This window comes from Letharia lupina, assembly GCF_014066315.1.
Source record: "Letharia lupina isolate WasteWater1 chromosome Unknown contig_8, whole genome shotgun sequence".
Taxonomy (NCBI): Eukaryota; Fungi; Ascomycota; class Lecanoromycetes; order Lecanorales; family Parmeliaceae; genus Letharia; species Letharia lupina.
The window spans coordinates 1,753,133-1,765,087 of record NW_023502977.1 but is presented as its reverse complement, the minus strand read 5'-3'; the positions used below and the strand labels follow the sequence as shown (position 1 = coordinate 1,765,087).

Here is an 11,955-nt window from a genome sequence, read left to right as displayed (position 1 = left end):
AATATTGCAGAGTGGGAAAGAGATGTTCACTGCCCTAGCATCATTCTAGCCAAAATGCTTATTGTTTATCGCTTAAGATATCCTTCTCAAGCAAGCAAGCGTGCCTGCATGGAGCCCAACACACAGAATTGAAACCTCCCAGGTCCTCCGAACCTTCCTTTAGAAGTCATCATCGTCCTTCTTCTTTCTCTTGATCCCGCCCTTCTTCTTCCGCTTCCCTTCTCCACCCTCCTCACTTTCCTCTTCTTTCTCCTTCTTCGATGCCGTAGGTGCATCCGGCACCCTTGATATGATATCCGCCAAGAAATCCAACTGGTCGTCTTTCACCACCGCTTGCTTCAGATGGGCTGCCGTGACGCGCTTTGACTGTTTTGCTCGTGCCTCGTTGGCCGCTTTGGTAACCACCGAGATCATGAAAAGTTCGAGCGCTTTGGCTATAACACGAAAGCTGTCAGTCTTGCGATTCGTTTGTCGGAGTGGGATCTGGCAGTAAGGGGTGGGCGAACTTACAAACAGCGGTTGGCGTAACCTGCGCCACCTTGCCCACATCCTCATCCGCCTGCATAATGCGCTTTATCCTCGCGACCGGAAATTTCGTCTTCACCTCAATGCCTTCCTCCACCCCTGGCGCCGGCTTAGCACAAACTTCTTCCTCGACCTTCTGTTTCTTTGACTTGCGGCCTGGACCTTTCGCCTTTGCTGGTGCCTCCGGAGTGAACTCGTCTTCCTCACTCTTGGCGCGAGATTTGGCTTTTCCGTTCGTGGGGGGCATGATTGGTGGTTGATATTGATTTGGAAATATTTGTTGTTGGTGTTGTGGTGGTGGTTGGTCGAACGAGAATGGGTCGTGGTTCGAGGGCTGCTGGAGATATGAAGGTTGGTAGGAAGTTTGCTGGGGTGGGTAGTAGGGAGCTGAAAACGGATCTGGATCGTCGAATGTTTGGAAACCGGAAAGATCTGGTGATTGCGGTGCGTAGGAACCTTCGAAATCATCCATTATGAACACTGAAGTGGGGCGGAGCGCAACGAGTCCAGGCTAATAGAAGAAAGATCTGCTATGTCTTTGTAATGTCTCAGGAATGTGCAATGTGTGTTGTCTCAATATCAGTCGAACCTTCCCAATAGAGTAAAGCTGTAACAATTCGCTTGCACAAAGATTATGCGTGCAATGCAGAAGATGCCAAGATTTGCATAATTCGAACTCGCGACCTCGGATCCGCCTTCAATTTTCGGGGGAACTTGAACCCTTTATCTGTGTCGGCCCACTTTCACTGGGTCGCGCTAGCGGCCTTAGCGGCATAAAGTTGTCGATCATTCAAGCTCTTAATTTGCAGGCACCGATTTAATTGTTTTTTCTCTTTAATTGTGTTGAATGATGATAGAGCAACGCTTGACGACTACTATGGAACTGTGTTCTAATGTGGGCTTGATGAGGAAGTCTCGACAGCCTTGAATGAAGCCTCCGTTTTTGTGATGGTTTCAGCGAGGATGCCAGATCGCCTTTGTTGGGTTCGCGATACTGTCGATGATGGTGAAAATACTTGATCTAATCTGACAACACGCCCTTGTATGGTGCGGTAATATGTGCTTGTATGCTATTCTTTCAAAAAACGTTCCACGGTATCCGGGACAGCTTTTGATACACGCCCAAGCTCTGGAACTCGGTGACTCGGTGGCAATTCATCGCCAGAATCCATGAATCCCGTTTTCCTCTGTGAGATCATCCCCAATCCTCGCATACTTCTTGGACATCCTATCCATGTCCAAAGGCTCGAAGAAAGGCTTACCATCTTCGTCGAGCACCCCGAACACATTGTCATCCTCGTCCGACACTTCGAGCGCATCGCTCATGCTATGTCCCCTTGCCTTCGCCTTCGCATTAGCTCCGCTTATGTTTATAGGCCTTGCGAGACCGCCCTGATTACGTAACAATGAGCATGTACTTGCTCGAAATTAAATAAATGACGAAGACATACCTGCGTAAGCACAGCTACAGGCGCCTCCTCATCGCCAACCCTCGACATTTGCTGCAGCATCAATTTGTAGTCGAGATCGGTCTCCAGGGGCAAAGATCTGTGCATGAGCAGTTGAGACTGAATCTGGTCGACTAGCTGATATTTCCATGCGCCTCCTCGCTCATAGGAAAGCCCTTTCTCAGACAACAAAGCCTTCACAACTTCGTCTAGCAACGCGTAGACTTCTGCCAAGAAAGCCTTGAGCGGCAAATTGACCTCCAGCATATGGCTTCGTCCTTTGGTGGTTGAGGCTATGTCCACCAACACGGCCGCAAAATTCTTTTTGGGTGGCGGCTCTTTAAGCTCGACTAACTGCACAATCTTTTGTCTTAGGCTCTTGTTTGGAAGCTCTTGCTCAGGTACACCAGCAGCCAGTAACTTTTGATTCACATTCATCTCCGTGCTCGCCAAGAGAGGTCCAGCTCCATCCATGAGAATCTTGCGTTGATGGAGCTGGATTATTGCTCTGTGGGTTTCTTGCATGGCTGCGACGACCGCAGCGCGATCTTCGGCTGGAAGCTCGTCTTCAGTATAAGGATTTATTGTGAAGGGTTTAAAGATCTCTGAAGGGTCCGGAAAGTTCGTCGTGAAGCCTAGTTCGCCCTGGCGTTGGGCTTGCTCTTGTTGCCATAATATAACATCGCGCATGTCTAAGACTCTACCGCCCCGCGCGCCTGGCTGGACTGGAACCGTGGCGGTGTTCATGGCTTCATGGTGGGTGGGGCTAAGGGTGCTGAGAGAAGTGTTGATGGTGACGCGTTTTATTTTGTGTTGAGATGGATCAGAGGTTGAGGCTCCGGGGGCATTCATCGTCACTTGGCGATGACGGCAGAAACACTGTCACACTTCGCAAAAGACACACTCTTGCACTCTCGATTGGTTTAATGTACGTTGTCATGATAATATGATTGTTCTCGGAGGCTCCTCCGTGGTGCGCGCTGGCTCCTTCCCTCAGATTCCTGCACTTTCTTTGGGCTCCCTACCCTTCGTCGCTATTTCCTTTTCACTGCTGCTTCACAGTATCACGCATTCTGGACTGCAGCGGGAGCCCTCTATGCAGTATCTCCGGTGCGTCATTGTTGGAGCGTAGACGCGCCTAGAGGCGGACTATCTTGAAAGGTAAACGGGAACATGAAGAAGGGAGAAGAGTTTTCGTCATAGCTCCTGCTCAACTTCCAAGCACCTCAACAAATGCATTAAGTTCTGTGTAATGAAGTCCTACAAACACAACGCCATGCTGCATAACTGTGCGTTGATACAGAGCTCTCGAAAAGAGCACATCCCTTGAGAGTGAAGAATCTGAGCCAGCAGGCCCACCTGATGACGAGGATATATCTGTCTATGCAAGAGAGAACGCTAAAAGTCAAGGGTAGGAGGATGTATGACAGATCTCCAATCGCGATTGTAGCGACATATTAGGCATTTGTGATGTCGTTTCACACAGCTCAAAAAATCGTCTTCCTTGTCAGCTGTAGCACAAATTCGTCAGCCTTGCTCGCCCAGAGATCCCACACCAGTGAACTCACCGCCCACACTCCAGCCGCTGAAGCAACCAGCCCTCCACTAATCATCATCGGCCTTACTCCTCCCGTACTCTTGAACAGCATCCCGCTCAAAGCCCCTGCCATGATACTATTGGCACTATCATGCCTTCCCCTGTAATATCCAATCGTCGAATTTACCCCGTTGTAGACCATAGCAATCACCCCCGCGCTATTTCCCAAGAAAGGCCCCCTTCTCGTCATACTGTTCAATACACTATTCAGCTTCAGTTTTGGGGGTGCTGAGGCTGGAGATTTTCGAAGTCCCTCTATCATGCCCCATGTTCCGCCCAGCGTGAGAGCGGAGAGATATGTCACGCCAGTACCGTAGCAGAGGTCGTCGGACCAACCGCGAGAGGGTAGTGCTGATTGGGAGCCAGGGAGGTCGGAGAGGGCGGATTCATCGAGTGTCAGGTAGTCTAGGGTATCTTGATTCAGGCCGGCGAGAGGGTGAAGTCGAGATGGGTCTGGGAGTGCAGCAGGATCGAGAAATGAGGAGACATCCTGAGCCGAGGCGGGATCGAAAGCGGTGGGTTGGTAGGGGGCACTCGATGATGGTGATGCGGATGAGGATGGGTCGTGAGAGGATGAAGAGCTAGAGGATGAAGAGGATGACTTTTGGCCTGTGAGAGTACCCCAGAGAGACATAGTGGCGGGTTGAGGATGTGAAGGAGAGCCAAAATTATACGTGGTGGAGGACTTGGAGCTGTCGCATTTGGTTGTGAGGAGGCCAAAAATTGTTCGAGGTCGATATGATTGGCTGTATCGGCAAAGTTGCCTTTCCGGGAATAGAGTTCTAGTCACGATTTTGCGCGTGGCCATTCGCCATCACGTTTCATACATTGTGAGAGCAAAGGCGAAGTCTTACTTGGAATCTGGTAGCTGATGAGTGGCGATGGCTTTTGCACATCTACGCAATGGAGCTCAACAGAGAACGCGAGCCTCAAGACCTCATCAATAGCAGCAATGAAAATAAAAATACTATCTGAGGATTCACTGCGTCAATTGAGCAAGTCTTTGACGGGGCTTATTCCGAATAATGTGGACGTTCTCGAGGAGGGTGTCATTGCGTATGGAATCCGCCATCAGGCTGAAGAAGACTACTAACAGACGACAAGGCACATTCAGTCAATTCTACAAGACCTCTTACAGACCGCTAGTTCAACGGAGCTTTCTCTTACACATGGGGCTGCCGCCCTGAATGCTCTTTGCGGGTTTCTTGAACAGTGTAGTGCCTCTTCTGAACTTCGAATTCGTGATCTCTCCTACAATCCGGAGATATGGACACGAGCTTTCAATGTCTACATTACAAAATCAGATAACAACAAACCCAAGCCACTGAGAAGGCTTCTACTGACACTAGCACGCCTAGTATCGAAGCATCCTGTAGATACAGAAAGAGACTTCCTGCTCGGGACTGCTAGTTGTATTGCTACTCGAGCCATCCGCAAGCAACATGACTTTGCAGATATCAAGCCTGCAATACAAGTATTGGAGCACTTCCTTAGCAGAGATCTCCTTTCTGCTGTCGAAATTGTCCAAATCAAAAGGCCAGAAGAGCTGAGACTCTCTCGGATGGAGTCATTGCAAAAGGACAACAAGGATCTTGATAATCAGCAGGAACGGGTCGATCAGTCTGTACAGAACTTTGCACTGAGTGCGTTGGAATGGATGCGGTATCCCGATTGCGCTCCTGCTGTGGGACGTTTCTTGCCCGTGTTTTTCAAGTCCTTTGGAAAGAGCCAGAATGGCGATACCGTTCACGTCTCGAAAGATGGTGTAATACCACTGTGGATATCCCCTGTGAAGCGAACTCTAGAGCGACACCAGGGACTTTTGGAAGTCTTCGAAATTCACATATTGCCAGGTCTGTTCCGCCTGGGCCCTGCTCATGTAAAGGCTTTCCTAAGGACATTGCCATTTGAAAGCATCCAGCGTGGGAATGTAGGTTCCAGCAGTATTTCAGAGATTCAATTATGCTTATTGGTGGCAAAAACAGACGGAGACTCTAGCCTCGGGAAATGCTTTGATCAAAGGCAAAGCACCTCTTTTGACTTGACGGATCTTGGGATCAGCCTCCTCGAACATTCCTCGTCAAGTGTGAGACTTGCCGCTCTTTCTCTCTTGGTCTCTTCTTCGGCTTCTGCAAGACCATTCTGCAGACGAGTACTACGTCGTGTGCAGCAGTGTATACCCTACTTTCATGTTGAAGTCAATGCAAAGCCGCGTAACGAATTCATCGCTTTGATGAAGAAGCTTTGTATGAGACTTCGAGGTGCTACCCTGTCTCTGTTGAGGCACGGTCAGGATCCAGACGTTTTGACTAGAGAGCAAAGGTCCATTACATCCCGATCAGTTGCAAGGATTGGTGGCGAAGGGCCAGTGAGCTCAAGAAATGTCATCAAGCAAGTGCTGGATGAGGGACCGCACATTCTGGAAGAGCACCTCGCTTTTCGAAAATGGTATATGGTGTTTCTACTTCAAGAACTGCGCCCAACAGCATCATATCAAAGCCATATCACGGCACTGAAGATACTAGAATTCTTGACGGAGCAAACTATCGCTCTACGCAGTCTATCGTCGAAAAGCCACAATGACTACCTCGACGCCTTGAACGAACACCTGCCCAGAGGCTTGTTGCTAAGGCCCCTTACTGAGTTATTGTTGGACCCCTTTGATGATGTCCGCCAATCCGCAAGTACAGTCTTCGATCTTCATCTGTCGATAAATTCAATCCCACGAAAAAGTATATCCAGAGGGGGAACGGATGACAAAGCAGACTCATTGGACCAGGAAGCTAGGAATCAAGCCGACAATGAAGAGGGCCATCGCAAAGCCAATCATCCGATACTCATCAACTTGAACAAAGCTGAGAACAGAGCCGGAATCACAGGTCGAGCAGATCACGCAGACGGTTTTGGAAGACTGATTAATCTCCTGTACACAACCAGTGGGACTCTTGTCAAGCCAGCTGGGTGGCACCAAAGTCATTATTTGATAGTGGACCACGTCATATCAACGCTGGAAGAGGAGGTCGATATCGCCAAAGGCGACCTGCTGTTCGCCGTCAGTAGTAGGCCTCTTCACGGCCATCTGATCGCTCTCAGGTAAACTATCCTCCTCTCTACTCAAAATCTACAAAAGCTGATGGAGAGTATCTAGATACATAGTCAGCCGCACCGACTACGTCAGATCGCTCGACGCATCGCTGGACCAATGGGAAGTTTTCGATAGAAGAATATTTTCTGTTTGCTCTGGTGTCTGGGAGGTAGTGCAAGACGTCCTCTGCTTCGATGCTCCAGAGGGTCATGACATTAGCGAGGACGACTTCAATGAACAGGATAGAGGAACCAAAGATATACTTTCATTCTGCTGGCGGGCCTTAAAAGAATCAAGGTCCGTCGAAACGTCACTAATACAAAACTTGGCCATTAGCTAACTTGTCTCTAGCTTACTGATGCATGCAATGGTCACGAATATTGGCTACATTCCTTCATCTCTCCGCGAGAGTACCGATTACAAAGGCTATCATGAATTCGGACTCCAAGCTTTTACGCAGCTGGCTGAGCTGCGTCATCGGGGAGCTTTCTCCACAGTCTCGCATACTTTTGCGGCGTGCTGCATAATGTGTGCTCGTTCATCCCAACTAGCAGTTCGAGAATATCCTAAGACTTGGTATAAGGTAATCTCTCCTGCTCGAAGTATATTGTCACGGAAGCTCACCAGTGGTAGCTTGCGTTGAAAAGTATCGAGGACAATGCCTCCTCGCTTACGAGAAGATCCGCCGGTATACCGGCTATAATCACTGGTGTACTCGCCGCCTATCCAGGAGACAAGTTCTTTGATGATGTGGTTGTGAACCTGCAAGCCATGGCAAATGCACCTATTGGGGTTGATCTGGGCTCTCTACCTCAAGTGCATGCGCTGAACTGCCTCAAAGACATCTTCACGGATGCACGATTCGGGCTCAACACAGAAATCTACGTTGCGGATACCTTGGAAATTGCCGCTTCGTGCCTTGAAAGTCACATGTATGACTGCCTTCATTTTCTGCAGAAGCATACGATGATATCTGACAGATTATCAGATGGAACATACGCAATTGCGGCCTAATGCTTTTCAAAGCTTTGTTAAAGCGTCTCAATGGTGGGACTGATACTTCGTCCACCAAAGCCTCCAGCTCACATCGCCGATTCTCGCAATTGACATACCAAAAATATGCCAACCTACCAGAGCTTCTACTAAGACTACTTCGCCGAACACCGACCCAAACGCAAGCCAATGGCAGAGAATTATACCCGGCGATGCAAGCTCACAAGGTTTTTCCTGCACTCGAGGTAATCGAAAGATCTGGTATACCATCTCAGCACGAGAGCCTGTTTCTTGATGCTTTGCGATACTACAACGAGTCGCCTGACTGGTCGATCCGGGAGAAAGCTGCAAAAGCCCTGAGCCTGATTGTTGATGAAACAAGCATCGTGGAGGAAGTCACAAGCTTGCTTGCGCCTAATTGGATATCACAAAACGCTTTGCATGGGAGACTCCTCCGTCTGCGATTCTTGCTTGCTCGTAATGAAGCTCCACTGTTTGGCGACTCACTAAGTAGGAATCTGTCATTCTGGAGCCGCCAAGTTGCTAATCGCTTTGACAGGCACTTATGAAGCGATCCCGCCCATGTTAGAAGACTCATTCGAGGCCTTAGTTATACGCAATGCTTGCCCGGTCACTACCGCAGCATTCCTCAACATTTTAGCAGACTTGTTTGCTATCTTAAATCTGTCCAACAGTAAGTCACTTGCGTGCCATAATTGCTGCATACTGAGGACATTGCAGGCGAGAAAACCAAGTCTTTCTTATTGCCGGTATTGGCGATGGACCAAGAAAATATAGCGAAGTATTCCGCCTCGGCTCTTCAAAGTAGCCCCCTAAAGCGTTGCATAAACCTAGCCAACTACATGCATGCTTTGAAACATCGGCCACAGAGGAATGGTTGTACTGAAACTCTCCGGCATTTCTCAGGAGCCGATAAGGATGCGCTTCAGATCGTGAATATGGCACTACAGTATATGTCTGATGAGAACGACTTGGCCGTCCTACGTTTCTGTTCCGCTCGTGAGCTTCGTTCGGCTCCAGACATAACGCAATGCTCTGATACAACTATCAGAATGATCACGAAGAATCATCGGCAATTTGATTATACCCTCGCTTTGCAGGGATATGCTCTTGGAGAACGCTATGCATTTGATGCCACTAACACTGAAGTTCAAGCATGGATCCGTCTGCTTTCCACAGCAGGAGCTGAACGCTCCGTGAGTCCTTCACGTTGGTGCATGGATAACTTGCTGACATTGTACGCCAGGATCTTCGTACTAGGACGGCAGTAGTCTTCTCAATAAGAGCCTTTTTTGATGGCTTACTGGACCATAACTTCCAACTGGTCCCAGATCCTCAGATTCTCGGAGTCTATCTGGCACTCTATGACAGCCTGGTAGATGATGATGAAGATGTCCGAGACCAAGGAGCAAGGGTCGCCTCGACTATACTTTCCGTGATTACGTCCACGGCTGCTGACTACGGCACCAATACTCTATCGCTATCTCCACCTGCGGCTAAAAAAGGATTACTTCGGTTCTTATGCGAAGGTTATCGAACTTCGATGCCGCTCTGCGTGGAAACTATTGTACGACTGACTGGTATGATTTCAGCAATAGACTCTGCCTCAGCCAACATGCAGGACGGCGAATCTCAGACCAAGCCAGGCAAGTCTGTTTTGCACATCCGCTCTGTTGCCGATCTCTCTCTAGAGGCCCGAACGACATCAACCGTAGTCTTCGTCGAAGAAAAACAGAACTTGTATATCGATACAGTCAGCGAAGCCGAAGGCTGGGCGGAACTCTTGTGCCGGCTTGATCCTGACGCATGGCCCGCGAGCCTCGCATCAGATTTAGAAACCTGGACTCGCGAAGGACTCGCGCATATTCTTGAGATTATCCAAAACGGTGTAGACGGAGCGCTGAGTCCGACGTCGAAGCCAGAAGTCTTTACCCTTTTCACTCGAGTCTTCCTAGCAGCGAGGGTAATCATCATACGCTGCGGGAACCATGTGTCTTCAAAGGGAAAGGGTAAAGAGCATGTATTTGTTGGATTGTTGGAGAAGCTTTTAGACTTGGGCAGATCAAGGCTCTTTCATGATCTGCTACTCCATCGCATTGAGACAATAGTAGAGGAAAGCTTCAATTGCCAGAGTCAAGATCAGGGGTAGTTGCCACGGTGAAGAATTGATGTTTCGGCAGTATCAACATGACGCAGATCATCGCAAGGGACTATTTTAGTCCTTTTCATGGTGACGATGTCGATGCATTGTGATATTGATCCTCTACATAACAAATATCTGACTCACTGTTGCTGCTCAATCCTCACAATCACGGACATTGTCCCTGCTGCTTTAGACCACAACCCCACTCAACACTCGAGCTCTGTTGCTGCTCAATCCTCACAATCACGGACATTGTCCCTGCTGCTTTAGACCACAACCCCACTCAACACTCGAGCTCAAGATGTGAGTTTCAAGCCATAGGGACCTATCTTGCCTTAGCTGACAAACGTCTCTCAGCTCCCCACGATACCATTATCCTCGCTCCCCTCAAAGCAGCCCCGCAACACTCACCACCAGCACCCGTAAGCTCTCCCTCCTTCCACCAAATCTCCTCGATCGCTCAACTAACCACGCCCCACCCAGCTTCAGAATCCATCCAGCATGCAGGGCAACGCGGCCATCGCGATCATCCTCGCCTGCATCCTCGTCGGTTCCCTCGGCCTCTACTACGCGCTGAAAGCCGCATGCCTGACACTCGCTTACATGACATGGAGAGTGGGTCGGAAGGAGACTGTGGATGTTGAATTGGTGCCGCCTTCTTCTGCTTGAGATTGGGAATGGGTAGAAATGCAAGACGGTTGATTTTCATGGTGGCGAGCGGTAAGGGGATCGCTGTCACTGTTCGGCCCGGATTGTAAAGAGGGGTTAGATGTCACATGGCGGAAGAGCTTCTGATAGGATAGGGAAGGTTTCACAACGGAGCCGTGGAGGAACTCCCCAATACGGTTTGGCGCGTGCTCTCCATAGTGAAGTGAAGCGCTGACGAGTCCTACCCGCATGATGATGTTGCATTCGCAAATCACATCAGCGTATTTCCACTCTCCTTTCTCCTCCGCTCCACTTCTAATTCAATGCAACCATGACTCCAAACACAACACTCCCACAACGATTATGGCGATCATGGCTTCCACCAAAGCCAGCACAGACACTCTCGCACGCACCGACACTCCAACCAGTATACCAAGAACCACAGTCGAAACCACACTCTCTCTTCACCCAACCAGTACCAAAAACCCGAAGACTCTAAAACCTTCCTCCTCCTCTCACTCCGCAACCCCCCACCATTCAACCACACCCTCCTTCTCCTTCTCCCCCCTCCCCCAACCCACCCCTCCCCCCGTCCCCCCACCAACACCAACAACAACAACAACAACCACCAACACCGTCCGGCTCCCCGCAACCCCTTCCACCCCACCACCACCACCACCCCTTGCCCCCACCACCCCCTGGACCCCCCCCCAACGCGCCACCCTAATCGCCACCACCCTCCTCTGCACCCTCGCCCTCCTCTGCACCCTCATCGCCATCATCCTCATCCACCTCCACCGAGGGCGCAAAATAGCCGAACTGGAGCGCGGTCCCGTCCGGGATCCCGATCGCGGGCGGTCCAAAAGCCGACACCGCACCGACGACGCGAAACCCCCCCTAACCCTTCACACCCGGAAATGGAACCGGAAATGGAACCGGCGCGGCAAAAGCGCATCCGGCACCGTGGCCCAGCGGCGCGGGATCGAGGGCCTGGACGGCGTCGAGGCCGGTCCCGCCGCCGTCCTGAACGGTCTGTACGGGAGCGGGCTGGGGTTGGGGTTGGGGTTGGGTTCGAGAGGGGCTGGGGCTGCGGTTGTGGGCGGGGGTGGAAAGGGGATGGTGGAGCGGAGGGAAGAGGGGGGGGTGAAGGGGGAGGAGTATGAGATGAGATGAGATGAGGGGGGTCGTTGGCGGTGGAGGAGGGGGAGGAGGGTAGCTCGGTGCGGTAGAGGTGAGGGCAGGGGAAGGAGAGGGTAGGGTCGCTGCTGCTGCTGCCGCGGGAACAGATGCGGTGGTGGGGATGAGGTTTTTTGAGGCAAGATGCGTGGGATGGTACGATTGTTCAATTGGCGTGGCTCATGGTTAGTTGAATGGCTAGTTAATGAGGGGATCGAGGTGGTAAGCGGTGCAGACAACGGAATGCCTTGAAAGGTATTCAAGATGTAATGCATCAAATGCTGTCTGTCTAGCTTTGCTTTTGTGCTCTAATTACAAT

General features: G+C 50.4%; 4 protein-coding genes across 4 annotated transcripts; 1 reads left to right on the top strand and 3 right to left on the bottom strand.

Annotated features, from left to right (window-relative positions):
• Positions 1-159: 159 nt before the first annotated feature.
• HO133_010346 (uncharacterized protein) lies at positions 160-997 on the bottom strand (the record flags this gene model as incomplete). Its single annotated transcript, XM_037301199.1, has 2 exons — positions 160-434; positions 511-997. The coding sequence occupies 2 exons, from the start codon at positions 995-997 to the stop codon at positions 160-162; spliced, it is 762 nt and encodes a 253-aa protein (XP_037154016.1).
• Positions 998-1,680: 683 nt separating this feature from the next.
• HO133_010345 (uncharacterized protein) lies at positions 1,681-2,720 on the bottom strand (the record flags this gene model as incomplete). Its single annotated transcript, XM_037301198.1, has 2 exons — positions 1,681-1,917; positions 1,977-2,720. The coding sequence occupies 2 exons, from the start codon at positions 2,718-2,720 to the stop codon at positions 1,681-1,683; spliced, it is 981 nt and encodes a 326-aa protein (XP_037154015.1).
• A 740-nt stretch (positions 2,721-3,460) lies between these two features.
• On the bottom strand, positions 3,461-4,204 carry HO133_010344 (uncharacterized protein; the record flags this gene model as incomplete). The annotated part of the gene is made up of 2 exons (XM_037301197.1): positions 3,461-3,484; positions 3,542-4,204. 2 exons carry the CDS (start codon positions 4,202-4,204, stop codon positions 3,461-3,463), a joined length of 687 nt encoding a protein of 228 aa, XP_037154014.1.
• Positions 4,205-4,522: 318 nt separating this feature from the next.
• HO133_010343 (uncharacterized protein) lies at positions 4,523-10,481 on the top strand (the record flags this gene model as incomplete). The annotated part of the gene is made up of 13 exons (XM_037301196.1): positions 4,523-4,626; positions 4,675-5,500; positions 5,741-6,663; positions 6,719-6,952; positions 7,007-7,238; positions 7,289-7,587; positions 7,644-8,158; positions 8,208-8,342; positions 8,390-8,865; positions 8,916-9,678; positions 10,083-10,115; positions 10,170-10,234; positions 10,296-10,481. 13 exons carry the CDS (start codon positions 4,523-4,525, stop codon positions 10,479-10,481), a joined length of 4,791 nt encoding a protein of 1,596 aa, XP_037154013.1.
• Positions 10,482-11,955: the final 1,474 nt, after the last annotated feature.